Below are 27,611 nucleotides of genomic sequence, written 5' to 3'. Positions count from 1 at the left end.
TCGGTCCAGAGGCCCTCGGCTCCACACTTTTAAAAAGCGCCCCGGGATTGGGTGGCGCAGAGGCGTCGTCTGGCCCGCCATTGGCGCGAGCCGCACTGGCGGGTGGGTCCGCCCACCTCCCCGCCCCGCCCCGCTGCCATTGGCCGCGTCTCTTTTGTTTTGTGGCGGTGGCGAGCCGCTGACGTCACGGGAGCTGTTTAAGATCGCTGGTGCTGAAGCGCGTCATTCATTGGAGCGAACGCGCTGTTTGCGGCGGCCTACGGCCGCACTGCCGACGGGATGAATTCAAAGAACTAGCAGCGAATCGACGGGGCACCGAAAGGTAAGGCCGGCGCTCTGTCGTTGTGCTCGGGCAGCTCCGCCGCGTGCCACATCCCTGGCGTGCTGGCCGTGGTGTGCGAGACAGCAATGGCTTTGAGGAGCGAGACGACGAACAATTGAGCTGGGGATTCAGGGGCGAGTTCTTGAAAGCGCCCGGGGCTTCGGGGGGCGACTCCGTCAGCGCCGACGACTTTCGGTGTTGGGGAGCAGCAAAGCAGACACGTCATCCGCGCCAGGTGTGCCCTCCTAAAGTTGCTACCAGGTGGCTGCTGGCACGAGAGGCACGTGGAGGTCCTTTGTGTTTTCTGAGGGGTCTGCACGTCGTCTTTTTGGGCGCATCTCCAGGAAAGGCAAAGGGACTCGCTGCATCCGCTCACACCAGTGGCTGGCTTGTGCTTCAAGTGACACCTGGGGCCATTGAGGGGCACAGGTGACATCTCGTACCTTCATTTGGGTGTCACTGTGTGCCCTGTGGTTTGCTCACTGTGTGCAAGTCCTTGTCTTCAGAGCCGCCTGTTGCCCACTTCTGTTAGGGAACATCGGCAACGTTACAAGACCGACATATTGAGGCCTCCTTCAAGACCCTGCGATATCGTTACCATTGATTGGCAAATCTAAATTGGCCCCCTGGGGGGCGAGCGTATCCTGTGGTGATCCATTTGAGGTTGGCTCTCCCCTCGCGTCTCTTCCTGCCAAGGCAGCCCCTGCCCACAATGGAATGTGTCTGTGCAGAAAATGGATGAAGTCCTTTATGTCGGCAGGGCTGAGTGATGTGAAGCTGCCTGCCTCCCTCCCTCCCTTTCATGTCCACGTTTTTTTGTGAAATGCCATTTTACTGCCTGTCAGGCTGGTCCTCGGCGCTTTGATCTTCATAGTGCAGACGACATGCCATTAGACGCCCCACTTGGTCGCTTCACGGTGTGTTTGTCGGGACCCTGAATAGTTCATGGGCCGGGAATTCGACAAATCCCAGTGCTGCAGCCGGGCTGAGTGCACACAGGGATACGTGGCAGGAGCGGACCATCTGTGGTCTCGGGAAAGCCACAGCAAGTTGGCCACCCAGTTCCTTGTGGAGCGCTGAACTACTAATCACCGTAGTCAAGGCCATCATTTACTAGTCTGTCTCTTCACATGTGGCTCTGCCGTTCATTCCAGGATGTCTTGGGAAAGGTTGGCCAGGGTGCCCACAGTGCTGCCAGTGCATTTTATTCCTCTTGCCTGCTGACTGCTCGTCGTTTTTAAATCGGGTGAACTCTAACACAAAGGCCAGTGCCCAGCTGTCTGCCACCGGCGCTCACTCTTCCGGCAGCCGTGTCTGACTGGCTTTGTGCAACCTGTGGTTAGAAATGACGGCTTACTGTCCAGCGATCGAATGGAACCAGACTGGAGCCTGGCACGTGCAGGCACACGCATGCCACATGACGACATCAAAGGATTCCCAACAGGACTTTAACCGGCTCATCGTCCTCGTATAAAGTCACAAAGCCTTCAGAGCTGCACAGGCGGGGCACAAGGGATCTCAAAGAAAGTGGCCTGCCACAGGCTCAGTGCTGGTGCCAGTTTTTCTGGCTCGAAGGCAGGGTGGCACAATGCTTAGCGCTGGGATCCCTGCCTCTGTGACGACTGCAGGTGCAGTCTGGTGTGTATGTGTGGGCTCCGTTTGGCTTCTGCTCTGTGCCCGTCACCGCTTCGTAAGGCTTCAGATTGAGAGTGGACATTTGTGGCCAGTAGGCAGATAGTCCTTGATGGCATTGAACATGTAGGGGGGGCACAGCCTCCATTAATATGAAGATGAAGAGGCGATGTTACCAAAGCCTGTCTGGGCAGCAGTTGTCAGCCAGCAAGAGCTCCTTCAGTCCACTTTTGATGTTTGCCAAGGCCTGGCCGATGGCTTGATTAGGTCTGAAGTTGGCACATTGCATAGACGAGCAGAGTCTGCATTCAGGAGTGCCCGTGCCCGCAGACGTCGCAAACCTTTTTGGGTTCAAGGTTTGCGCCTTGCTGGCCACGAGACAGGGGGTGTGACCTGTGTGGGACTGGCACCATGCCCACTGCCAGCCCCCATGATGCTGCCCGGGCTGTTTCTAGCTTGGTGCCATCTGTGGACTCTCCTTGCATGGCTTCTCATTTCTCGCTGACGACTGGCTTTGTCCACAGTCACAGGCTCTTTTGGTTGCATTGGCACCCGTGTGCATTCATCCGAAACGAGCGAGAAGCAGAAGCCGTCGCCTGGTCATCGGTGCAGTGCCCACCGCACCAGTGATGGCCAGGCTGTCCAGAGAGTTTCTCCCAACATGTCTGTCTTTCTGTTTTCTTCTCAGACTTCAGCTACCTACCAAGTCGATGGGAGACGAGTCTGCGGAGATGGCAGCGTCTGCACATCTGTGAGGTGGTAGCGGCACCCTCAGCGACTAGACGGAGCATGTCGTAGTGCCTTGGCGGGCTTTGAGCACTGGGCACCATGGTTCTGCACACGTCCCCCTTTTCCAGTGCCTTCCTTGGCGTCCTAGACTCGCTCTCGTGGGGCCTCATCTTTCCATGCTATTGGTTCCTCGACCGATTCCTGGCATCTTTTGTCAGCACGACATACGAGAAGCGCCTGCACTCGGAGGACCCTTGTTATTTCCGGGCACTCTGCATCCTCATCTCCACACCCCTCTACCTGGCACTGATTGTTACGTCTCTCCCGTTTGCACTGCTGGGCTTCCTGCTGTGGGCGCCGCTGCAGGCCATCAGAAAGCCTTACATTTACTCCCAGAGACAGCGCCAGGACAAGAGCTTGGTAGAGCAGGGTGCTGCGGGCACACCCATCAATGGCTGGAAGCCATCAGGGAAAAGCTTTTGTTTCTGCTCGGCTAATGTGTGCTTGCTGCCCGACTCGCTGGCACGATTCAACAACCTATCGGATACACAAGGGCGGGCCAGAGAGGTGGGCAAACGCATCCGCAGTGGGGCGAACCGACCCCAGATCAAGATCTACATCGACTCGCCTACCAACACCTCCATTAGCGCGGCCAGCTTCAGCAGCCTTGGGTCGCCTCAGGCTGCAGGAGAAGTGCCCAACAGGAATGTGCCCGCAGCCGGGGTGAGACGGGCAGCCGCCGCAGACTCCAAGACAGAAAGCAACGGTGAGGCGGAGAAGGAGTCTGGAGAGGGCACCCAGGGCGTGGAGGGCGAGGGCGGAAGGCCCGATGGGACACCGGCAGCCCCTGCCAACACTGGAACATCAGATGCCCCTGCCGAGGTGGAAGGCCAAACCGCAAACGCCAAGGCCAAGGAGGCCGATTCGGGGAGCCTGAATAGCCGCACAGCTTCCAGGGAGTCCTTGGTCAAGTTTCAAGTAGCTGATGGCAACCCGGGCACCAAACTTCTGTACCGGACCTCCGTTGTGAAGAAGGCCTCGGCCAGGAAGAGGCAGCAGGGGGACGATTCTTTTGACCATGAGATTTCCTCTTTCTTTCCGGCCAACCTGGACTTCCTGTGTCTTCAGGAGGTCTTTGACAAGCGGGCGGCCGAGAAGCTAAAGAAGCAGCTTCACCGCTACTTTCAGCACGTCCTCTACGATGTAGGCACCTATGCCTGGCGCGGCTGCACTCGCTTCAAGTTCCTCAACAGCGGCCTTTTGCTGGCCAGTCGCTACCCAGTCCTGGATGCCACCTATCACTGTTTCCCCAACGGCCGTGGGGAGGATGCCTTGGCAGCCAAAGGGGTCCTCCTTGTTAAGGTAAGCCCAGAGTTTTGAGTCTTTGACTGCGTTGCCGACATCTGGATGGGCATTCAGCGGCTCACACGATGGCCTTCTTGCCTCTGAGGCGTGAATCGTATGCCGGGAAAGCAAAAAGGAGTGCTGAGGTGATTGGCGCATCGAGGAAGGGGCGCTGCCAGGTCCAAATGAACATCCGTGGGCCACAGGAAGGTTGATCCGGAAATGGTGCAGGAAGCCAGTGGACCTTCACTTGGCGCAGGTGCAGGTGGTCATGTTAGGGGTCCCTCCCAGCAAGGGCAGTGGGGCGTGGAGTCAGAGTGGCGCAGTCCCCAAGCCCAGCAGTAGTAGCGCCCCCTATCTGTGAGTTCTGAACTCCACCCGCAGGCTTGTGGCCTCTCGGCCTGCCATCAGTCTGGAAAAGCCTGGCACATCTTTGTCTCCTCCTCATCACGGTGTCCCCCACCCGCTAAGTCGTCTTCTCTGCTGATTTCTTTTAGGTGCAAGTGGGATCCACACCTCAGGACCAAAGACTTGTGGGATACCTTACCTGCACGCACATGCATTCCTTGGAAGGTGAGTGAATGAGTGCCCTGCCGGAAGGAGCAGCGATGGCCGGGGTGAGGCGCGTGATCGATCCTCTGTCAGCGGTGGAAGGCAGGAGCCGTCCTTCATTTTGGCTAATTGGCCGCTGGGGCACTTCCTCTCATTAACATTTCGTCCGTGGTCTTGATAGAATTATGCCTTTGGCTAATTGAATACGAGTCCTGGTGTGCTTGAGCAATGGCTTATTAGCGATGTGCTACTGGCCCAAAGGATTCGCTTTGATCTCATTATGTGCGCCGGTGCCCTGCTCTCTGGCTCTCTCTCTCCTTGTTTCCTGTGCCAGGGGTGGAGGAACGTGCTGAAAGCAGCACCAGGGTTCGTCTCCTGCCTTGACGTAGTCCTGGTCTCTGAGGGCTTTCCACAAGAACGGGTGGGTTGGTCCCATCTGGCCTCGTGCCCCTCGGTTCAATTTTTACTTGATGCCCTGTTAGTGCATTGGAGCAGCCTGGAGGTGCACTGGTCAGTGCTGCCACCTCTGGCGTATGCCCAGGCCCGTGAGCGGGCTGTATGATGGACCGGGATGCTTCTGGTATCCCTGTGGCCCTGAACTGGATTAAGCTGGTTGGAGTGTGTGACAGGTTTGTGTCACTCTTTGTAGCTACATGATTGGCTCATTGGTGTGAGGAGGTGCCAGTGGTGCCAGAAGGACACTGTTTCAATTATTAGTCTCTTTTGTTTAGTTCACTTCCATGCCAGCCTCTTCTGGGGTCATTTCTGTCTTTTTACAGCAGACGGCACCTCCTGTCGCTCCCCTAGTTTGGCGTTTGGGCCATCGTGAAGTAGCAGCTCCCCAGCCTTGAGGATTTCACAGGTGTCTTGTTCAACTGTTGGTAACAAGGTGGCCTCTCGAGATTGTGAGAAATGCAGACGCTGACAACAGCCATTTCATTTGGCATCACTGAGGCGTTGGCACAGACTGGTCCTAGACCCACTCATTGGGAGCTTTCAGTTCTTGGCTGCTCCCGTCACGTGGCATTTTGTGGTTGGCCCCGCCCATCACATGTAGTCTACACTCCGCCCCACCCATCATGCTTTTTCCATTCTTGGCCCTGTCCGTTATTTGTTCTCCGCTCTTGACTCCACCAGTCGCATGTTTTCAGTTTTGGCTCCACCTTCCACATGCACTTTGTGATTGGCCTTGCCCATTACATGTTTTCACCATCAAGGGCCTCCTGTCCTGGACTCAACCCATCTTGTATGTTTTAGTTTTTAGCCCCACCCATCACAAGCGTCCTGCTGTCGGCCCCACCCATCATTTGCTTCCTGTCCATGACTCCTGCCATCATGTATTTTAAACCTTTGGCCCCGCCCATCACCTGCTTTCTGCTCTCAGCCCTGCACTTCATTTGCCTTCTGGCCCTGGCCCCGCCCATTGGCCCTGCCTTCACTTATTAATTAGGCTGTGATTAGGACAATGGTGACAAGAACAGGCCATTGTGCCCAACAAGCATGGTCGTCCTATTCACCAAATCGAGGCTTGAGGGTCCACACTGTCCTGCACGTCTGTGGTTTGTTCTCCGGGTGTCGGTTTGTGCGAACTCGGCGCTTTACAAGCGGGTCTCCCGTGATGCCCCTCCCTCATTTAGTCAGCCAGCAGATCTGGACACGGACTGTGGGAGGCTACAGCAGTGGACACACCTGCCAGGCTGGCACTCCTCTGGCTTGGCCCACGGGTGACTGTGGAAGAGCAGGACAATGGGCAGGCCACCCTGGTGTCATTTCTGCATAGGCCAAAGCACTGCATATCGCTGCATTCTCGGGAAAGCTGGCACACAGGTGGCACCTGACAGGGAAGTCACTTAGCCCTCAGTTTTTTATTTAGCGCTATGAAAAGTGAAATATAAAAGAATGATTGATGGCAGGAGACTGATGAGGTGGCAAACGACTGCATCTTCCTCCCCATCTTCACCTCTTCTCCTTTTCTTCACAGGAGACGCAGCCATTCGCTGCAAACAGCTTGATCTCGTACTGGAATGGATATCAGAGTTTCGCAAATCTACCTCCTGCCCTTCTGGGGCCAACAGTCCAGAGGACCTTGTGGCATTTGATGTCATCTGTGGGGACCTCAACTTTGACAACTGCTCCTCCGGTAAGCGGGAGCACCGGCCTCAAGCCGCTCCGTCTCATATTTGATGCGTTTTATTTCTCGGCATGTTGTATAGCGCCTTACACAGCTATCACTGTCATAAGCTGGCTTGTCTCCGCAGCATCATTATTATTGACACGTGAGACCCTCCTGTGCTTCCATCTTGTCTTATGTCCCACTCCATTTCTTCACAGAGGACAAGCAAGAGCAGCAGCATGCTCTCTTCAGTCACTACAAAGACCCCTGCCGCCTTGGACCCGGAGAGGAGAAGCCGTGGGTTGTAGGTAAGTGGCACTGTGTCTTCTATGTCACCTCGGAAGAACTCATAGACATTCACTGCCCTCTGTGTTGCTGGTCAGCTGATGTCATGCCATCTCATCCCTCGTCCTTCTCATTCCCCAAGCTGAACGGCAGGGCATTCTGGGGCAGCCATCCAGGGCATGCTGGGCTGAAGCAGCTGATGCCTGGTGACAACAAGATGGCAGCCATTTACGAATATAGCACCACATGACGTAAGGGCACCGGGTAGGTGAGTGGGCATAGCAAAAAGTCAAAGGGAGGAAGCTTACTGTATCTGTACGACTCGGGGCTCTGCCAACCACATAAAAACATAAAGATCTGCCCTGACATTGAGTGTTAAGACTGAAGTCAAAGCCCCTCACGCGGACCACACCAGAACAATCTGGAACGTCTCGTCATTGTCATTCATGGTGTGTGCGCTCTTGTGTCTTTGCCTCCATTATGCTTGTTTCACAGGTACCGGGCGCTACAGTGCTGCCCCCTGAAGGCCAACATGACAGGAACGGGCGTTCTCCTTACATAATCCCACCACTGGTTTTATTTCTGCTCACTCGGCTCCATGGTGGATGTTGGTGTCACTTCCCAGTAACACTGCCATGAAGTAATGTGGAGCTCTTAGATGACCGCTTGACTTGTCAAGGTCTTCAGGTCAACCGAGGTCGATGAATGTCCACCGAATTGGGGCTGTGCAAAAATAAACAGGTGGCATGGCAGATACCAAGAATGCTGAGTGGCATGAGGTGACAAATGACAGCCTTTTTTCTTGTACCAATGCGATTCAGAGCAGGACATTGTGGGATGCAGCCAGATTGGGCCGAGACGTCAATGGTGACACCTAAAAAGAGAGAGGAGACCCCCAATGTGGGCACCTGAACAGTCTTTACAGGTGGTCCTTGAGCAGCTGCACCCGCATTAAAGGTGGGCCTAAGTAGACGAGTATCGTCCGTGTCAGAGTTACCGAAGTCGCATCCCTCGAGCTCCGCTCCACAGCTGCCAGGCCTGCCATCCTGTTCACCACTAAGTCGTTCCAGTTGTCTACACCATCCCCGCCCTGCCGTGCCTGTCCTCACACGTGGAGAACCCACCGATCACAAATCACAGCGCCACCTTCTGGGCAGTCGTCACACGTGCCCCAACACAAAGCAGAAAGGCAGAAGGGAAGCACTAGGACTGGTGGGGGCAGCAAAATGGCTAATGGGGGGAGTAACCGAGGCCGACAGGCACAACAGGTGTGCTGCAGGAGATGGCATCGAACTGGGCGTTGGTGAATGAGTGTGGAGCGCCACACTGAGGGGTCGAGCCCACCAAGTGCCGCTCTCAACCACAGGCCCCTCCTAGTCCTCCTTTCACTTCTCCCGGCCTTTCCTTGCAGGTACCCTTCTCGATCCTGCCGGACTGTACGACGAGGAAGTCAGCTCGCCCGACAATCTCCAGAAGTGAGTTGCTTTTTGAAAGCCAGTGGTCTTTTGGGGTGTGTGGTGGTCCTAAACGGTAGGCCTCAGATGTTAAAGACAGGGCAAACGCCCCCTGCTGGTTATTTACCATGCCAGTCCTGCCAGTGCCTGAAGTGGAGAGTGTGCCAAGGCTCCACAGACTCGGCTTCAACAAACATCATTTAGTAAGACAGCGGTGGGCTGCCTTGTCCATCGGTGCCAGTGCTGAGGCTGTGGTAGGCCCCCACCTGACTCTTGGGCTCACTTTGGACTTTTTTCACGTTTCTGTCCATTTCTTTAGAACGATGGAAAACGAAGAAGGAAGGAAGGAGTACCTGATTTACCCCAGCAGCAGGACCCAGTGCTCCAGCCAGAAGTGTCAGAAGGTGCCACTGAAGGGGAATGGCCGGCGGATCGATTACATCCTCTACACGGATGTGGGGCTGCAGCCCGACTGGAAAGTGGTGAGCAGAAGGGGGGCCCCCTTGGAGAGAGGGCATAAATGTGACAGTTAGAGCGGGCAGACGGGCACACATGGAGGTGCTGGCAACCAGGGCTGAGTAGCTCACAACATTCAGCCCTGGCCACACGCCCTCCTCTGCTGCTCACAACGTGAGCTGGCACAGCTGGGAAGGAGTAGGCAGGCAGTGGGGTACCAGGTCCTCCTTTTGTCACCTGGGCCCCGCCAAGTGGGGCGATTAGCTGTGACATGGTGGGCTTGACCAGGCGAGGTGGCCTGTTGCACAACTGCGATCAATAATCGAGATCCCAAAGAGAGAGAATGGGGGTCTGTGCTGCCCTGTCTTTTCTGTGGGGAGACGTCCCAGGGCCCAGCAGGCTTCGTTTGTGCCACATGCTGCTACCCGAGGCCCAGGCATGAGTGACGAGTGCCAGTCTGACACCTGTTGGGTGTGCACCTGGGAGTCACCTGTTCGCTGCTTTCTCAGGGCCTCCTTTGTGACAAAAGACTCGCCATAAGGGGGCGTTCATAGTGTGTGGGGAGTCCAGGGTCCCACCTGGCCCGCGAGAAGCCTAAAGTGGCACCTTTTGTTTCTTTCTCTCTCTCCCAGGAGGTTGAGGAGTACAGCGTCATCACCCAGCTGGCAGGCCTGACTGACCACCTGCCCGTCTCGCTACGCCTGATGGTCGCGACAGGCGAAGAGGAGCCCTAGGGGAGGACAAGGAGGTGGAGAGCAAGAGAGAGAGAGAGAGAGACGGGGAGGATGAAGCCAAAGTGTTCCTTCTCTGTGTACCCTTGAGGGGGCGCGCTTAGCAATATTCCCGGACTCTTCGAGAGACGCCGTGCCATTCTCTATAGCACAATTTTCCTTTCTCTGCTCTGTAGCTCCGTTCGTGTTCTCTTTCAAGTCAGTGTCAATGTGGGAGTCTGCACAATAGCGCCCCCTGCTGCCATCCGGAGGAAGAATACGCCGCAGCACCAAAGAGAAGAGAAACAGCACCAATTTTCTACATTTGCAGTATTTCTAGCGCTTCTACTGTGCGGACATCCGACACGAGACTCTTGGAATTTTAGAATTTATTACCAATGTTTTTCCACTTTGTTTATTCCGATTTTCACGTCCTTTTTCCAGTTCTGATCTGAAAGTCCTTCTGTATTGCAGTACTGCTTACTCTACTGTGCTGTCATTTCTTTTTAAGTAATTAAAGCAAATAATCGACTTGTGTAATTAAAGACAAGGCAGACGCCTGTGAATGTGGATGAGTGCCGAGCGCCATTTCTGGTTTGCACTGGGCCAGAAAGTCAAAGGCTTCTGGGAAAATCTGAGCATGTGATGGCCCCCAGGTTCAAATACACAGAGGGACCAGATGAGGGCACCCTAACCAATGGCCTCAGTTCATTTTGTATATAGTGCCTTTAGGTCTGTTGGTGAACAAGCAAATCCAGTGAGGTCGGTTATGTGGGCGATATCCAGTTCAGCAGCATGGGTTCAAAACAAAAGGGTGTAGGTGGCAGCAGTAGGTCAGGATAGAGCCCAATGAGAGCCCACCAGCTTGGTCATCCCTGACATGGGCACAGACGAATGAGTCAAGGGAGCTCTTTGCACAAGGTGGCTGCCCTCCATGTCCTTCAAATGCTTATATGGCGCCTTTCTACACCCCTATCACGCTTTGTGACATCACAGCAATACAGCCCTGATAGGAAAAGAATTTCACTTGCAGGCCAGCATGAGGCCTGTGCTCAGAGAGATGCCCAGCTTAGGCTCTAAATGGCAGGTAGCAGGGCCTGACAGGCAGAGGCCACCAGAGTCGGGTACCGGACTGCTCGACGGGTAGCCAGCCATGTGCTCAGATGGGCAAATCCCAGAATACAGCGACTAAGTCAGGTCAAAGAGCAGCACACCTTAGCGTTGGCAGGCCTGGCTGAAAGGACCCCACCAGTTCACCCAGGGGATGGGCCCAGGGTGAAGTCGTCGTCTACCTGAATGGACAGGAGAGGCCAAGTACTACAACTGAGACAGGTCTCGCCATGCAGCCATTCAGTCACATGGTCCGTGTCCTTTTGGAAAGAATAAATGGTTTGGTCACCCATTAGACTCGGACAGGGTATAGGTGAAGGTACACTGGTGAAGACAACATGGGCGGCCACCAGTTGGCAGCTGCTCACTCTGCAGTAAAAACTGCTTGCTGACCTATCGACTTCCTCCATCATTTTTCTGCTAGTCTCCTTCTGGCAGCTGACATCAGCCCTGAGCACAGCCACTGAGGAGCACCTCACGTGTGTGTTCAATGTCAGGGTTCACCTGCTGGACAGTAGGCTGCAGCTCACACGGGAGTCGATAAAGCAGACGGGAGCACGAGCCGAAGCCGTCCCTCCTGACCAGCAGAGGGCGCCAGCCGCTATGTGGCGCAGGCAGCCTCGCGTTTCCGGGATGCTCTCGCACTGCCTGCGCACGTTTCCGGGTTTCTGCCGCAATCCGGTTTCTGGAGCTTCGCACTCGGGGCTCCGCGGCTAACGCAGTGACTTGTTTGCGGTCTTTCGAGTCAGCGCCGAGAGTGCCCCCCATATGCCGGAGAGGTAGACCTGAGTGACCCCCCCTACTCCGCCCCTCCACACTACGCTGGCGAACGCACTGTACCCCGCGCACTGGCTCCTCCAGCTCGGCTCTCGCCTTCACGTTCTGCCGCCGAGCCCCGCCGCCCGTTCTCTTAGCCGCCTCGGCGTGCCCGCGGCCGGCAGCACTACGCTCTCTTTGGTGCCTTGGGCCGCCGACTCGCCTCCCTCTGCGGCTTCCCGTGTGGCCAGGGACCCCGCGCCGCGGGGCCAGTTCGCCCGCTTGCCCGCGATGCCCGGCCCGGCGCCAGGCAGCAAGGCTCGGGTGTACGCCGATGTGAACACGCTGAAGAGCCGGGAGTACTGGGACTACGAGGCGCACGTCCCGAACTGGAGGTAAGAGGACGCGTGAAGCGCGAAGCCTTCGTACCGGTGGCGGGCGAGCCGAGGACTCACGGGGGAGGGGCCGTCGAAACGGGGCGTCACCTCGGTGGAGGCCGAACGGTGGGACCGGAGGACCCCAGAAATGCTGTTTGTTTTTTTTTATTGGCCTTTAACTTCTGTCCAGTTTCTTGTTCGCCTTTACCCTTCGTGCAGTATTTTCTTTTTAAATCAGGTTTTTTATTGCTCCTTTTACTGAGTTAAGTGGGTCTCCTTTTATCCCAGGGCGCTGACCTCTGCGTTGTTGTCCAAGTTGGGGTCTGCAAGGTTTTTGACTTGACGGTTGCCATTTTATGTTTGTAAATCTGTTTGAGGACTTGGTGCCAGTACTCGATGAAGTGATTTATGTACAAGTGAACGGAACGGATCTGAAATTGGTGAGTTAGAGTTTGTATGCTGGTTATGATCAAAGTGAAATGATGAGAATTTTGAGCACAGCGACCCAAGCAGACGGCGCAGTGGAGAGCCTGGCCGGCTTTGGTGTTCAGTTTGCATGAAACTGATGGCAGCAGGTGGAGTAAGCGGTGCCCTGAGATTCCCATTTGGCCTCGAGGACTTAAGTTGACCACCTGGATATTATGCTATCTGCGGAGTTGTTTTGTGACTACCGTTTTGTTTTCCGCTTGATTTGTACATTTGGAAGTAAAAAGCTCAATCAAATCCAGACCTGCTTCCCCAACTGTGGATCCCTTATCCGGAGAGATGGAACAGCTAAAGGAGGATGCTAACAGGGCACAGTGATGACCATTTTTAACTTCTTGCAAGGGCCGAGTAGGGTGAAGGTCCAGCAGCACATCTCGCTTAGTCACTCACTGCCTGGGGAGAAATGCTTACTCCCCAGTGGAAGACCACCCAAGTGTGTTATTGTGCCAATCATGCCCAGTGAGAATGGTGCCTGTTTACTGCATGTCTGATGAGTTAATATCGTCATTAGTATCAAGAGCAGCAGGACTGAGGCATACACATGCCATCTTTAAGTGAAGGTTTTCTTTCTTTCTCAAAGTACAGAAGTGTGGGGAGATCGTCATCGTGCATCGCCACCCTGTTTCTCTCTTATCTTTTGGCTTTGTGGCAGACGAGAAGCGATATGACTGCTCCCTCAAGTACTCTGTGATCATGAAGACCCTTCATTCTCCGTCTGTCTCACTCTGCCAACTTGGTCACACAAGGAGTAGTTGTTTGGTGTTCGCACCTCCTGGTCTTTGTTTAGTTACGAACACAAACAGTCGCCAGCTTGGCAGAATGCGCCTGCCTTGGTCGTGATGCACATGGAGTGGCTGCTCTTAAAGGCCACACAAGTTTCAAGCGTAAGCAGCTCACCACTCTGTTCTCTTTGAAGAAACTGCGAGAGAAGCAAAGCGTCCGCACAACCACACGGCCTTGTGGCACCCTGTCTTTCTGTGTGCTCTCTGGGAGGTTCCTTCACTTGCTGTGCCTCTCCTGTAGAGTTGACAGTGTCTGCTTTTGATGAAGCCGGCATTGCCTTTGTGAGCGTAGGAATCGGTTAACATTTGTATGGGCCACAGGGATGCATGCAATGACATTTGATTTATCAGAAGAAACCACTTTGCTTTGTTTGTATTCATTCAGTCTTCATTTTTACGTCCCTCTGAAGCCTTTTAAACCGGAATGCAGAGGCGGATGGCACATTTATTGTAGTCAATTTATGTTGTCTTTTTGGTTATTAACCTTGCATTTGAAGCTTTGCGCTACAGTTTTAAATGTAAGGTGATATCCTGAAAACTAAGAGTTCCTCTGCTGAGAGGCCATTCCATTCTCTTCCGTATTCTGAATGGAGGACCACAGGTGCTTTCTAGAGGAATTTAGATTGCTGAAAACTAACAGGGCTCCATCACACTGTTGTACGAAGCGGATCTTCGAATGTGAGATATTAATGACAGTGTGCTAGTACTATATTCTCATTTGGTTACTGCGAGAAGAAAAAGAGTTCATTTTCGTAAAAAGTTTTAGATACGTATTTCAGAAAATGTACTGGCTGAGAGGATCGAGTTTTCTATTTCATTTCCTTTCATTGTTGTCCTGCAGATTGCCTGTATACACACACCACCTTTATTTATGATGAGCCTGGTGTGGCGCTCTACCGGTCCTGGACGTGCACGCACTCGCCATGTACATCGATGTCTGGATGTTTTATAACACGCGCAGCCTTGCTGTCTTTGGCTCACTCGTGAAGTGATCCATGATGGTAGCTGCACAGTCGGCGTCCTCAGTGAAGTTCACACACACACACTTTGCTCTTGGTTTACACATGGCTAGAGCTGGGACATCTTTAAGAAGATTTCAATGAAGAGCTTGAACCTCGGGTTGAAGCGGCAGATCTCGTCACTCATCTGGCTTACTGCATGTGGCATGCCCAACTGGGCTAGCGGGATCTGGCCAAGCTGACATTCGGCACAGGTAGAAGCGGATCACGAGTGAGCCACAGGTGCTATAAACAGCTGGATCAGACAAAGGCCGGAGGCTGCTCACTTGAACGACTGTGCCCTCGTTTCAGGCCCAGCCTTTGGCAGATATGATGAAGCAGACAACCAAAATATAGAAAAGACACGCGGCAAAAAAAGAAAATGGGACACATGGGCAAAAGTGTTGGGAGTGAGACACCGCTGCCGGAGCAGGGAATTGAAGCTGAAGGTAAAGTGAGGACTTGGACGATGATGCCAGTGAGTCTGTGTAAACCCCAAAAACTAGAATCCATCTTGGAAACATTGGCAGCAAAGAAGGCCCGGAGACCAGGAAGGACAACGTAGTGCCTGGCCACTGTGTCTCCATTTTCCCAGAGGTAACTGCAGGCCCAGGCCCGGCCGCTGCCTCCCACCTTTTCTTTTCAGTGTGTCTACTTGTGCTATTTGCAGATATTTCCTTTGATGTGCCTTTTGTGTTTTTTATTTAGTGGTTAATTGGTGGGTGGCACAGTGGTCTGGCATAGAACTACGGGTATGGCTACTTGTCAGGTATGCAGATGTGCCCGCCGACCTTGGTGCAAAAGGAGTTTGTTTAGAGAGATTTCTTTTAATTAAAAGCTCCTCTGAGAAGGTGAGGGTGCCATTTGAAAACACTCAAAATGTTGAGCCTTCAGGTGACATGTCACAGAAATGCATGCTGTGTCTTTTTGGCCTGTGCTTTCATTGCCCCTTTTTCTTTTGTCCTTAGTAATCAAGATAACTATCAGTTAGTACGGAAGCTGGGCAGAGGTAAATACAGCGAAGTCTTTGAGTCCATCAATATCACCAACAATGAGAAGGTGGTGGTGAAGATCCTCAAGGTAAGCTTCTGCATGATTGCTGTCACCCTCATGCTTTGGAGATTTCTGTTTGCATCTTCTCCTCCCCTAAATTGAAAGCTCTTAAATTAATATTATTCCAGTTATTGCCCCTACAATGCAAAGACTGAGCTTCAGCTGCTCTCCTTTATTGATATAGAGGAGAAGATGGAAGAATCGCTTATTAAGCATTGTAAGCCGCGGTAGTCGCTGCTGCAGGGCAGCAGTTGTAGATCAATAAGCACTCGTCAGCAGCAGGAGCAGAGCGCGAGCGGCCGACCACCTGCCTGCATCATCGCCAAGACAGGAAGTGATACCGAGAGCAAGAGCACCAAGACAGGAACAGCCAGTGTGAAGCTTTGTCTCGAGGGAGATTTAGTGTCAGATAGTTTTGCATATTTCAGAAAATGCTCAGCGAGGAAAATCTCGGCATGAAATGTGAGAATCTGTGTGTGATTCATGTAATCGGAGTGTTTGCAAAAGACAAGTTTTAAATTGTTGAACATTCACAGTGATATGTGAAGGCCCAGGTGTCAGCCAGCGTCTGCTCCTTACGTCTGTTGATGACACAAGTGACAGTGGTTTGCTCTTGAAGCTTCTACTCCCGTGGCTCACCTCTTTTTATTTTACTAAATGATATAATATTGTCCTGTGGCGGCCTGATGGCAGGCTCGCTGTTCTTCAGAGGGTATATTTCTGAAGTAGACATTGCAATTCCCTTGGACGCCACTTAGGACTCTCAAAGCCAAGCCACTCTGCTCATTTCAAGTCCAGGGTTACTAATAAAGGACATTGTAGGTACTTAGGTAGATCAATAATACTCTGTTTGTCTTAGGGAGAAATTTAGCTTCTTACAGAAACTTAGGAAACAAAAAGTGACAACAGTCCGCCTCAAACGCACACAGAATTACAAAAAAGGAGAAGAACTCGGACTCGCTTACTGATGTGTTTTTGGTGAGGCAGATGGATGATTTATTTTGTGTGCTTCTACCCCTGCATCCTGCTTAGGTGGCTTTGATGGGTTACTCTAATTGGTGTGATGAGGCGTCACTTGATTTTATAGTAAGGTTAGCAGAGTCACTCCAAGTGTGAATTCTGGTATTCCAGCCTCTGTTTAGCCCGCTGTTCGTTGTGATCGTATTAGATGTGAGATGTAGCCAATAAACAGCACGGCCGAGAGCTCTCATTTGTAGGGTATGAAAGTGTAGCGATTTCCCATGACACCACCACCCCTCTGATAGCTGTGACCCAATGAGACTGGCATGATTGACAAATAAGAAACTTAGAAGGAAAGAGGAGAGAGAAGGAATGACCCAGACAGTTGTGTGAGGAGGAAGGCACTGCGAGGCGAAATTGAAGTGTCAAAATGGAAACCGCTGGTGTGGTCCAAGGGTGTGACGAATCTCGGGTTGTTGTCGGGGATGACTGCGGGTGTATAGTGCCATGGCAGTGCTGAATGCTAAGTGCAGTTTCAGTGGCCATGGAAACTGGTTGATAAATTGCAAGCAGACATTCCTACTACAATATCAATGAACTTTTATTGACTATTTAAAAGGGAAGGTGGAACAACTAGTGGGGGTTGAGTAGCCAGTTGGTGTGCAGAAAAGAATTGGCTGCCATCGCCCTGCGCTGTAAGTTTGATTGTCTGTCTCATTAAAAGGACTTGGCATATAGCCCACCAACTGGGGTGTCCATCTCTGTACGTACGTATTTCTACATATCGGGGGGCTTCTCTGCTACATTACTGAGGTCACTCAAAAGTCAGCAAAGAAAATGGCAACCAGGATACGATGAACGATTTGTTTATTATTAATGGCGGACCTCATTTTTAAAAGTTATTAAAAAATATATTAATTAAGACAAGATAACTCTGATACAACTCGGGTGGCTGTGAGGAGAGAAGCACAGCACGTTGTCACTCTCCGAAGCAGTGAGTAAAGTCCCTAAGTGAGGCTGAAGACCGTGACGCAAGAGCAAAAATAGGCCTTTGGTTCTGAAGTTTGTGTAGGCACTTCCACAATTAACATGGAACTTTCTCAGCAGAAAATCATGACACCCCAATCAGGAAAAGGCGAGACACACAAAGAGAATGTGGAAACTAGCGGATCGAGCCACATTCTGTGTTTGCTAAAACAGCTGCTAGGCTTTCGAAAAAAATCATCCTACCCTTACGCCGCACACGTCGTCAAGAAGAATTTGTATCTGCCAGTTTACTCGGGCAGTGTTAGACTTCAGGAATCTGTTCCGTGTTTTGAATAGAATTGTTGTTTTATTATTGGAATGCTTTCTTTCCACTTTTCTCTCTTTTAGCCGTTCATATATTCATGTAAGTAGTATGCTTATATGGAAAGTAAAACATTTTACTGTTGTGTGTTGTTTGTCCATGAATGGCTCTGCTGTCATTACTGTACGGTCATAATCCTCCTCTTGAGTGCCATTATGCACCCTCAGAATCAAACGTTTAAGAACTCCTGCTCTAAAATATTATTAAAGCCATTCATATATTTATAAGCGCTGGCATTATATATAATCTGCCTCACAGTTAATTGATGCTGCATTCCGTGTGCTTTCTAGTACTGTGGTGCTTTTAAAATATTGGCAGTGCCGTGGCTGCACAGTCCCTCAAACAGTATAAAAGCAGCCTGAGCGATGCATCAGGCAGGCATGAACCACTGACTCTTCACTTAAAGCAAGAGAAAGGCTGATTAAGTACTCAGAAGGGCTGACACAGACACTGAGATGCCTCCCGACTCTGTGGTTTATGGTTAGGGTGATTTCTTAAAATTGATTTTTATGAAATCTGCAAGACCAAGATTGTCAACTGACCAGTCTGCTTCCTGTGTTCAGATCATTTCTGTCTCCTTTGGTGAACCAGTGTACTCCTTTCAGTAGAATTCTCAAGCAATTGATTGATTTATTTTTACTTTATGCCATTAACTGCATACACACATCACAAGGGCCCTTGCAAGGCTAACAAACACAAGAAGAATTGAACTGCACACTTGCATAGCAGATTGAAGAAGTGAACCATGAGTTGATACCAAGGAGGCCTTGAATGTGACAGACTGCATGCAACAAGTGCCACTAATCCAGGAGAGATCAAGGGTACAGCGCGGTGCAGTGGAGTAACCGGAGTTGCTCGTCATGTTAGGCAGAGCCACAGAAGCAAGTTCTAGAGCAGGGGAATTGACCAACGGACTGGAGCGGGAGGCTTGCAGGCCACAAATCTGCCGGCTTCCCTTTGTTTGTGGAGCCGCTTTTGGCTCCAGCAGCCTGATAGCCAAGTTTCACGCCTCGCTCCTGTCCCCTCTCAGCAGGACTATTCACCATATATTTCTAGACTGCAATACTCGAAAGTCTCTGCTTATCTGTTCCGTTACCTGTGTTGTGATTTGCCATCACAGCTTTCTATTTGGTGCCCCTCAGGACTACTTGAGGATGGCCTGCTGCAGCTGTGCCATGCACTTTTTTGGCACATACTACTATACAGCCATTAAATATATTGATTATTTGCTGTCAGTTGAGATAAACAAGCATTAATATATTTTTCTTTTTGTGTTCTTTTTTAGCCAGTTAAAAAAAAGAAGATAAAGAGAGAGATTAAAATTTTGGAAAATCTAAGAGGAGGCACTAATATTATAAAGCTGGTGGACACGGTGAAGGACCCGGTGGTAAGTGCTGTTCTCCGTTTATCAGGAAGGTCGGGTGCTTAATGTGTGGAGTTCAGAATAGTGCAGTTCCAGATTAGTTCTTGTTGGGCAGTCATTGAACATGTCCGAGGACCTTTGTCGAACATTATTTAGGGACTTTTGACTGGTGGGGAAAAAATAAGAAGTTTTATATTGCGAAACTACCTGGCTTTACATTGTCATTGGGTTTATTGAGGTGGCTTTAGGGACAACTTGGCATATTAGGCAACCTTGGAGTGAAAGTGGGTATTATATTTGGTTCTGTTATCCCTAGGAAAGTGTAACCAATGGGGATGGCATTCCGTTTTTTCACTTAAGCTTACTATTTCTGACCCACCTTGGATAGCAGGGTCTGCCATACCTTTCCTCCTAGAATCTATGCAATAGGGAAGAAAGTATAAAGTTGGCCCCCGAAAAGGCAAGCTGGCATTCTGGATTGTAATTGCTTCATTGCAAAGCCAATGTGTTTGTTTTTATTGTCATGCTGGTTTGGTTTATACTGCTGCCATCTGAGATATAGCATGTTGCCAGCGTAGCGCTGATAGAGCAGCACATGACAGACTCCAGTAAATACTGGGTGGCTTTACGCATGGATGTCTCATAGTTTAGACTCGCAACAGAGAGTGCGCTTTACCTTTTTGGTGGGGAATCAGAACCCCGTTTTATTAGTGGTGCTGGTTAGACCCTGATCTTAGTTTAGGTAGGAGAAAGCAAACCGAACTGTCTGCTTACAGCTCCCGACAATTGTGAAGAAAGTTTTAGACTTTGGTGTGAAGATTTCACTAGAAAGCTTTCTTTTGTTTGCCTTTGCTTCACTTTTGTTTGACGTGGTCTCTCTTCTTTCCAGTCTAGGACCCCAGCTCTGGTCTTTGAGTACATTAACAATACAGACTTCAAGGTTTGTATCTCTGTGTGTTTTTGTCTCTTTTTGCTCTTTGCGGTACTCATCACTGCACAGTCGTGTTCTATGAACAGCCAATCGCATATCATGTTGACTTGCATGTATGTATGCCGTGGTGGATGTGCCTCGTCTGCAGCATTTCCACTTCTTGCTCGAGACAGTTGATTTCCTTCTTTTTAAAGAAAAAATCTCTGAATTTTTGAAGTCAGTTATTTTTTGATAATCGTGGCACACAGTTACAGGTAGTCCCCACGTTACGGACATCCGACCTACGACATTTGAACGGGGCTACAGCTGCGACGCATGTGCCCCAGTAACTGCCGCTCCGTCATCTTCAGCCTGGGGGCGCTGGAGGGGGGCGATTTTGCTGCTTGCGAAGTGTAGCGTCCCTCAGGCGGCTCCCGGTGGCAAGCGGTTTCACTGGCTGCCCGTTCATTCTCGGAGGGCGGCTGGTAGGGCTGCAAGCGGTGACCTGGTTGTGGTTGAACGGGGCGGCGGGGGTAGCATTGTAGTGTGCCTCGGATGACTGCGTGTTGAATCGGGGTGGTGGTGCGGCAGACACTGCAGGCAGCATGCTGTAGTGGAGGTGACTGTGAGGTGGGCTGGGGATGAACCGCCCCTCGCTGCCACCCTTCATTCTCAATAGCCTGCTTGTACCGTTACGCACATAGCAGGAAGTTGTCTCTTGTCAGTACAGGATGGCCCAGATCTAATTATGCTGATCCAGATCGTCTGGATGGCTTTGATTTATGCGGGGACGATTAGAGTTCGGTGCAAAGACGATTCTTCATGTCGTCAGTTTGTACACTTCTCAATGGACCGGGATTTTTTGGGTGATTTTCTATGTAATAAACTGAATAAGTTATAGCATAATGAAAATTGCATGATTAGATCTGGACCACCCTATACATTAGACATGTCGACGTCGGGTGCCTTCCTGCTGTGATAGCGTGGACAGTGCTGTGCAGAAGAGCTCATCTTAACCTTTTGTCTTCACCCTTCAAGAATGTCTCTGAAACTCAAATCTGATGCAAGTGCTGGTGATACAGTAAAGAAGAGAAAAACATCACCATGGAAAATAAAGTAGAAATAATAAAAAGGTCGGAGAGAGGTGACACTCCATCATTCATTGGCAGAGCACTTACAGTCGGTCAACAACAGCACTTATTAAAATAATGGACCAGTTCCGACTTACATACAAATTCAACTTAAATACAAACCTACAGTCCCTATCTCGTACGTAACCTGGGGACTGCCTGTGTTTGCCCTTCAAACGTGATGTTAAATGTTGTTTATAAATTTAAATAAAAATGGGCACCAGGGCAACAGTGAAACAAAGGTCTTGAAATGTATCGGATGCGTTCACCTTCGAGATCTTGTATTGCCTTTTCTGTCTGGTTTGCCACTTGAGTCCAGTGCCAGCCCTCTTGTCCCTAACAATTCCCCAATCCCCATTTTGTGTTTTAGAAGGATAACCATTTAAGTTTTTAGGTGTTCACTGTACCACTAATCTTGGCATTTGGTCATCACTTTACTTTTAACAGAGGCATCTATCATTTACAAATTCAGACAAGTTAGCCCAATGACAACACCGCAATGTTTTCTTTTCGCGTTGCTTCAAAATTAATTTTGGGAAAAGTGAACAGAATTAATACCGCCTTTCTTGTTTCCATGTTTCTCATCATAATGTTCATTTTCACTTTGCCTGTCGTACCCTACTGAGGTCTGTGGTAGCGATAAACTGCGCTGGGTTGACCAGCCTCTCTACCAGAAGGTCTTCCACATACTCATAGATCAACATGTGATGGTTGTGCCTGGTGCACCTCTTTGAGAGATCCAAGGGGGCATTCCAAGTATATTACGGGTTATTAATCGACTGTTCATTGTCTGGCCAGTGGTTTGTGACAAGGGTAAACCTGATCAGAGGCACATGTCTCCCGACATGTTTGATAGAGGCACACAGGCCCATGCCACCCTCACAACATTAGGAGAAATAGACCTAATGTAGTCAGTTATTAATGTTAACAATTTGCTTTGTCGGCTTCTTAAGAAAATACATTTTTCTCATAGTTTGAAGGCTGTCATGTAAAGCAGGGAGTATCATTTCACATCAGTTTGGTTTGTGCTAATGAATGTGTAAGATTGAAAAGGACAAACATGAGATCATCTGGGGCTGCAGAAACCTTTGTTTATTAACCTGTTCTTTCCCTTCAGGAGCTCTACCAGAAGTTGACAGACTATGATATACGCTTCTATATGTATGAGCTGCTGAAGGTAAGATTTGCTTTTCAACAGACTATCTGAAATCAGTCCATGCACCCTGGGATTGAGAGAGCAGTTCAAATTAGAGACATGAGAGCACGTTAACGCGTGATGGGCCTCTTTAGTGTTGTGGCGCAGTTGAATTGCCTTAGAAATGAATCCTTAATGTAAACAATGTTACTAATGTTGTAAATTGTGAAGTTACAGAATTTTAGCCATAAGACTAAAAGGGTTATCACCAGGGGCCTCATGATATAAACGGTGCGTACGCACGGAAATGTTGTGCCCTCCCGTTTCTACGTTCAAATCGTTTTGTATAAAACCTACACTTGGCGTAAAGCCACGCACTTTTCCACGGTACCTCATACCCTGTTGTACGCAAGCTCTCTGCTCGGTTTTGCAGACTGGCGGCATCCAGCGTCAAAGCAGTGCTACTGTTTCTTTATTAGATCCACATTCCTGACGTGGCTTTATAAATACACTGAAATTAACCACATATTGTTTATTAGTTTAAGGCACTTGATTGTAATTAACCTGTAACAATATAATGGTCCACGGAATGGTCAAACTATTCCAAATACCATAGCAGCTTTAGCGTTGTTACTCTCACTGCACCTTCTTTTTCTTGTTTCAGCTGCTTCTGTTAGGTGTTGCCACAGCGGAGCATCTTTTTCCATATTACTCTCACTGCACCACTCGGAGCAGCTGATCGGAAAGAGAATTATCGGAATACAGCATCAAGCACACGGCCATGCTTCTTATTTGAACTGCTGCTCACACGGCAAACGCTTCAAACCTTTCCTTTATGGACCTTGCGGTTCACAAACAGTTTCTGCTGGTACTTATAAGTACAATCACCTCACTGGGAACTAGCACTGCAGTTATAATATTACACAACCTGAGCCACTTTATAAAGCTCGTATTTACATATGATGACGATATCATTTTGAAGATGAAATGCAGCAACATATGTTTATTATATTATACAGATAAAACTTTAACTTCGTTTAAATAATCTATATTGTTAATAATTAAAGAACCCGGTGTCGCTATGCTAACAAAGATCTGGCACTCCGTTCACAGATTGTTCCTGCCGCGCACTGTATGCTTCACTGGGACTGGCGTGAAGGATAGAATAATTAAACATGTACTACGAAGATATTTCAATGTTCCTTAAAAGTTTTGAAGAATCGGCGTTCCAGTAATCCGTCCTCGATCGCGGGGGTTGCGTTCCAGAACCAGCGAAAAATCCATGATATATATTTAGATATGCTTACATTTAAAATCCGCGATGGAGTGAAGCTGTGAAAGTCAAAGCGTGATATAGCAAGGGATCACTGTATAAGCTTACAGATGGCTTAACGTCCATTACAGAGCTGATTGTGTGGCAATTGGGTATTTGGGGAAAGAAAAGGAAGGACAGGAATTGAAGGTTAGTAAGTTTGAGAGAGACAGGACTGCTGCAATAAAGTATTTTATCAAAGGTCGCGCACAATCACTGTCCCACCATGTTCACACGTTTAATAATGTGCTTTAACTCCCATCATAATGAAAATATCACGTATACATCTCAGTATTTTAATTATTCAGAGAGCTGTAATATCACGAGTGTAATGAATTCTGTGTCCAGTCGGAGGAAGAGAAAACCTGGAAGCACGTAGTGATTGACACACACAGAGCACATAGAAGATCAAATACAAAACAAAGCATTTAACGTGCGACTTTAGTTATGATGTGATTTGAAAAACTAGTAAATTAAATGATTTTAAGATGAAGTTTATGATGTTCTGCTTTAATGACAAAATAAACTACGTGATTAAAGTGGAAATTTCGAGATTGAAGTTGACATTTTGTGCTTTTTTCCCCACTGTGTGCATTTTTTTTCTCTGCACCCTAATAAGCTTTCATGTAACACTCAGACAATGGGCTACGACTCGCCTTTTCACAGCGACTTTGATATCTGACAACTTCTTTTTTTATTTCAGGCACTGTGTGACTTTGTGAACTTGAGCATTTGAGTTTCTCCAACACGCTATGTCACTCGATCAACTTCCTTTTGTTGTTTATTCCACTGTTTAAACCCACAAATAGTACATTTTTCCTTGCCTCCACTTGGTATTCGCTGAAATTCTTCTATTTTCCCCTGTGCTTCCCATTGTCTTTTCATAAAATGCTGAGCTTAAGGTCTATTTATATTGATGTCCATATTTAAAGAGGCGTAATTCTGGGGGAGTTGGGGCGGGACAGCAGGCGCGTGCACGAGCGTTACTTTTCACAGTGACTGGGATTTATGTAGCGGAAGTTGGTGAACACACAGACTTATGCATCAGGATTTTTCTGTGTGTAGGCACATTTTGGCTTTTGTGCTTATGTCATATTATGGTGCAAATTCTACGCACGGCGTTATACAAGAGGCCCCAGGAGTTTTGTTTCACATAAGAGGTTTTTTAAACTGATAGTCTTTTCTGTCTTTCATACTTTTTTTTTTTAAGTCATTTGATAACTGAGTTGTCTCAGTGTCTCATCATTTTAGAGGTTGTCAAGATTTCCTATTTGGTTGCATGATTAAGTGCTTTGTTGTAGGATCCAGTGATCTATCTATCTATCTATCTATCTATCTATCTATCTATCTATCTATCTATCTATCTATCTATCTATCTATCTATCTATCTATCTATCTATCTATCTATCTATCTATCTATCTATCTATCTATCTATCTATCTATCTATCTATCTATCTATCTATCTATCTATCTATCTATCTATCTATCTATCTATCTATCTATCGCTTAGCTAAAGAATGTATGTTCAAACCCCTAAATCATTTTGGGAAGTTGCATCCCATAGTTCAGTGTCACCAATCTTGTGTTTTTAATGTAATGTTTCTTTTGCATGTTTTCCACAAGGGCTTTTTAGATTTTTTTTCTTTTGTTGACTTCTACGTTTTGCTGACTGGCCAATTTTATACTATAGCTGAACTCCTTGCCTCTATAATCTGCTGTTTCCAGCTTCAGGATTTCTCATATCAGTGCATTTTGGAAGCAAAATTTGTCAGAATCTTAAACAGCTCCAACTGCATGTGTAAAAAATATCAATAGATTAGTCTGGCTGGTTAATCCTTCAAAAATCCACTCTGGCAATTGTTTTCATGCTGATTATATTTAACGTATTTCAGGTTATGGTTTTCTGTAGTCTTAACACGGAAAATAAATATGATTTACTGGTGGAAAAGTCTGAGGTTCCATTTTGCCTCCCTTTTTGCTTACTGACAACTTTCCAGTTATCAGGTATTTCTCCCGTCTAAAATCACTGCCAGAATATACTTATTAAAGCATTATGAGTAAAGTATTTATTTCTTCTTAACACTACTCTTAAAATCCCATCAGTCTTGAGGGGGCATTGTTTGTCCTTAAAGCTGAAACAAGGCCTCAGAGAACACTGGGCTTTCCTATTTTAAAATCTTTCGGCACTGTTCATGTATTTCATCTTTTGTGAAGACTTGCTCAAACATTTGTTTAGTTCATTTGCTATTTGCTGCTCATTTTCTGATTAGGTGGTTTGATATTTTTGCCGTGTGGCTAAGACTGACTATTTTACCTTTCATTGCTTTTTCAGGCTCTTGACTACTGTCACAGTATGGGCATCATGCATCGCGATGTCAAACCTCACAATGTAATGATCGATCACCAGATGAGGAAGGTACGTCTTTATGAGAGATTGGCTGCTACACTCCTCAGACTAAGCACTCAGTGGGGCAGGATGGGGCTGACTGCATGTTAAGGCAGAATTCAGTTCAGTTTATTTTTGATAGCACTGAGTGCGAGCTGAGAGTGCTGTTATATGTTCACATACATAGACAAAGATTGGTTTAAACACACGGGAAGCTTGGCCACTTCATATGATTACAGAATCTTTTCTTGATACCAAGGCTCCCAGTATCTGTGGTGTCTTTCAGTAGTCGAGCAACATGACACTGAGAAGATAAACAGAACAGAGGTTATTATTATTATTGTATTTCTTGTATTTTTACACAAATGACTAACAAACAGACCTCCTATTAGGTATGCTGTAGTAAAGTAGGGAGACTTCAAATTGACAGTGAAAGGGCACTTCTTAGATAAGCAGACAGATCAGTCCACAGCTTTGGGGCCCTGTAGCTAAAACCTTGACCTACCACTGTTATTTTGTTCATTCTTAGAATATGAAAATGGAATGTGATGAAGTAGTTGCTGTGCCTGTGCTGTCCGCTCAGTGTTACGGTAGGACCTGGCTGGTGGCTTCTAAATGCTCCTAATGTTCTCTTTGGTTGTCTCTGTATGGATGACAACCTAATTTGTTTCATGACTGCATAGTGGGTTCAGTTCGCAAACCCCAGCTCAGCTCTTGATACTGTGCTGTGAAATACTTCTTCACTCGTGATGTGGTGAATCTCAGCTTATCCTACAAAACAATGCAGAAGTTGTCTGTGACATAGCATGAAAATGTAAACAAAACTAAAAACTTGATTTCTCCACCTTACAAGTTTAACAAATTTAAAGCCTTCATAATGTGAAGTTGTGAAGGGATGTCTGTCTGGCAAGAGTTTACTCAGGCTTGATGCCTCTCTTTGGTGTCCATGTTTTTGGGAAAGTCTTAGAGCTAACATTAAAAGCAGAGAAATACATTTCTGTGGTGACCAAGCCCTCCTGTTCATCTTTGTGTGAAGATGGGGGTGACAAACTCTTTCATGCCTTGCACCATGGCGGTGAAACTGTCATTTCCCGAAGAGTGTTTAGGAGACTGAATGCGATAGAAAATGAAACCATCAAGAACAGACTGTATATTTTATTTTATGTAGTTCCTCTTTATACCATCTCAAGGCACGTTACTAGTACAGGATCATTGCTGGTCTGGTTGTTTACACAGATGAGGTACAGCAAAGTGTAACTTGAAAGCTACAAGAATATATGAGCACCATAAAGTACCCATTCAAGAAACACGCCAGCGGTTATCAGAATGAGTACTTGGCTGCCGAGTAGCCTCTTCATCTAGTGGTGTGTCCGTCTGCTAAGGTCTGCAAGTTAGGAAGTCAAAGGTCCAGTTGAGTAATGGGATGAGGTTGGGTGATCAGCTCTGGTGGGACAACTGTATTAATACAGAGTTGTATTCTTTAAACAAGACTGGCATGGCGGTTTTTATTATTTAGGTTGTAGCGATTACCCTAAGCTCAAAGAGGGCAATGCCACACTAATGATAAACTTATTGAGCTTTTATTAGCACATTGGACCTGGCTGTTCTGCCACTTCTCCTCTCAAAGGTTATTATCAAGCAAAGACAGAAAAGAAAAGGAAACAGTTAAGGAACAACAACAAGAAGAATTTACATATGTAAATATATTTTAACTAAACAATTACTTACTACAACAGCACCAACAAAATAAAGTTCACTTTAACTGTCTCTCAAGCAAATGCCCATCCCATAATAAAGACACTCCCTTAAAACACACCAAATTCCCACTTTTAGTTCGGATGGCCAGTACCAACGAACCCCACATATACATACATAAATGGACACAAAACTCTCAATGTGACAGAAAG

General features: G+C 48.4%; 2 protein-coding genes across 3 annotated transcripts in view; both read left to right on the top strand.

Moving 5' to 3' along the window:
* The first annotated feature begins 167 nt into the window (after positions 1–167).
* smpd3 (sphingomyelin phosphodiesterase 3) lies at positions 168–10,142 on the top strand. The gene is made up of 8 exons (XM_039776447.1): positions 168–322; positions 2,643–4,045; positions 4,525–4,600; positions 6,561–6,719; positions 6,911–7,000; positions 8,389–8,452; positions 8,751–8,913; positions 9,520–10,142. Exons 2-8 carry the CDS (start codon positions 2,783–2,785, stop codon positions 9,619–9,621), a joined length of 1,917 nt encoding a protein of 638 aa, XP_039632381.1. The 5' UTR covers positions 168–322; positions 2,643–2,782; the 3' UTR covers positions 9,622–10,142.
* Positions 10,143–11,315: 1,173 nt separating this feature from the next.
* csnk2a2b (casein kinase 2, alpha prime polypeptide b) overlaps positions 11,316–27,611 on the top strand; it is a 37,268-nt gene continuing 20,972 nt past the window's right edge. Inside the window, exons 1-6 of one of the 2 annotated variants that reach the window (XM_039776449.1) lie at positions 11,316–11,858; positions 15,075–15,186; positions 18,753–18,854; positions 19,720–19,770; positions 21,988–22,047; positions 25,651–25,734. In XM_039776449.1, the coding sequence (XP_039632383.1) occupies positions 11,755–11,858; positions 15,075–15,186; positions 18,753–18,854; positions 19,720–19,770; positions 21,988–22,047; positions 25,651–25,734 (513 nt within the window). In that variant the 5' untranslated portion in view covers positions 11,316–11,754. The remainder of the gene's footprint in view (positions 11,859–15,074; positions 15,187–18,752; positions 18,855–19,719; positions 19,771–21,987; positions 22,048–25,650; positions 25,735–27,611) is intronic. The other variant, XM_039776450.1, reaches the window with a different exon arrangement.

This window comes from Polypterus senegalus, chromosome 13, assembly GCF_016835505.1.
Source record: "Polypterus senegalus isolate Bchr_013 chromosome 13, ASM1683550v1, whole genome shotgun sequence".
NCBI lineage: Eukaryota > Metazoa > Chordata > Cladistia > Polypteriformes > Polypteridae > Polypterus > Polypterus senegalus.
This window is presented reverse-complemented; position numbering and strand designations above follow the sequence as displayed.

What these genes read in the sequence shown, in the direction of transcription:
- smpd3 (XM_039776447.1), top strand. Translation starts at nt 2,783, where the DNA reads ATGGTTCTGCACACGTCCCCCTTTTCCAGTGCCTTCCTTGGCGTCCTA. An exon ending in GCACATGCATTCCTTGGAAG is followed by an intron (nt 4,601 to 6,560) that starts GTGAGTGAATGA and finishes TTTTCTTCACAG; the next exon opens with GAGACGCAGCCATTCGCTGC. An exon ending in CTTTGACAACTGCTCCTCCG is followed by an intron (nt 6,720 to 6,910) that starts GTAAGCGGGAGC and finishes ATTTCTTCACAG; the next exon opens with AGGACAAGCAAGAGCAGCAG.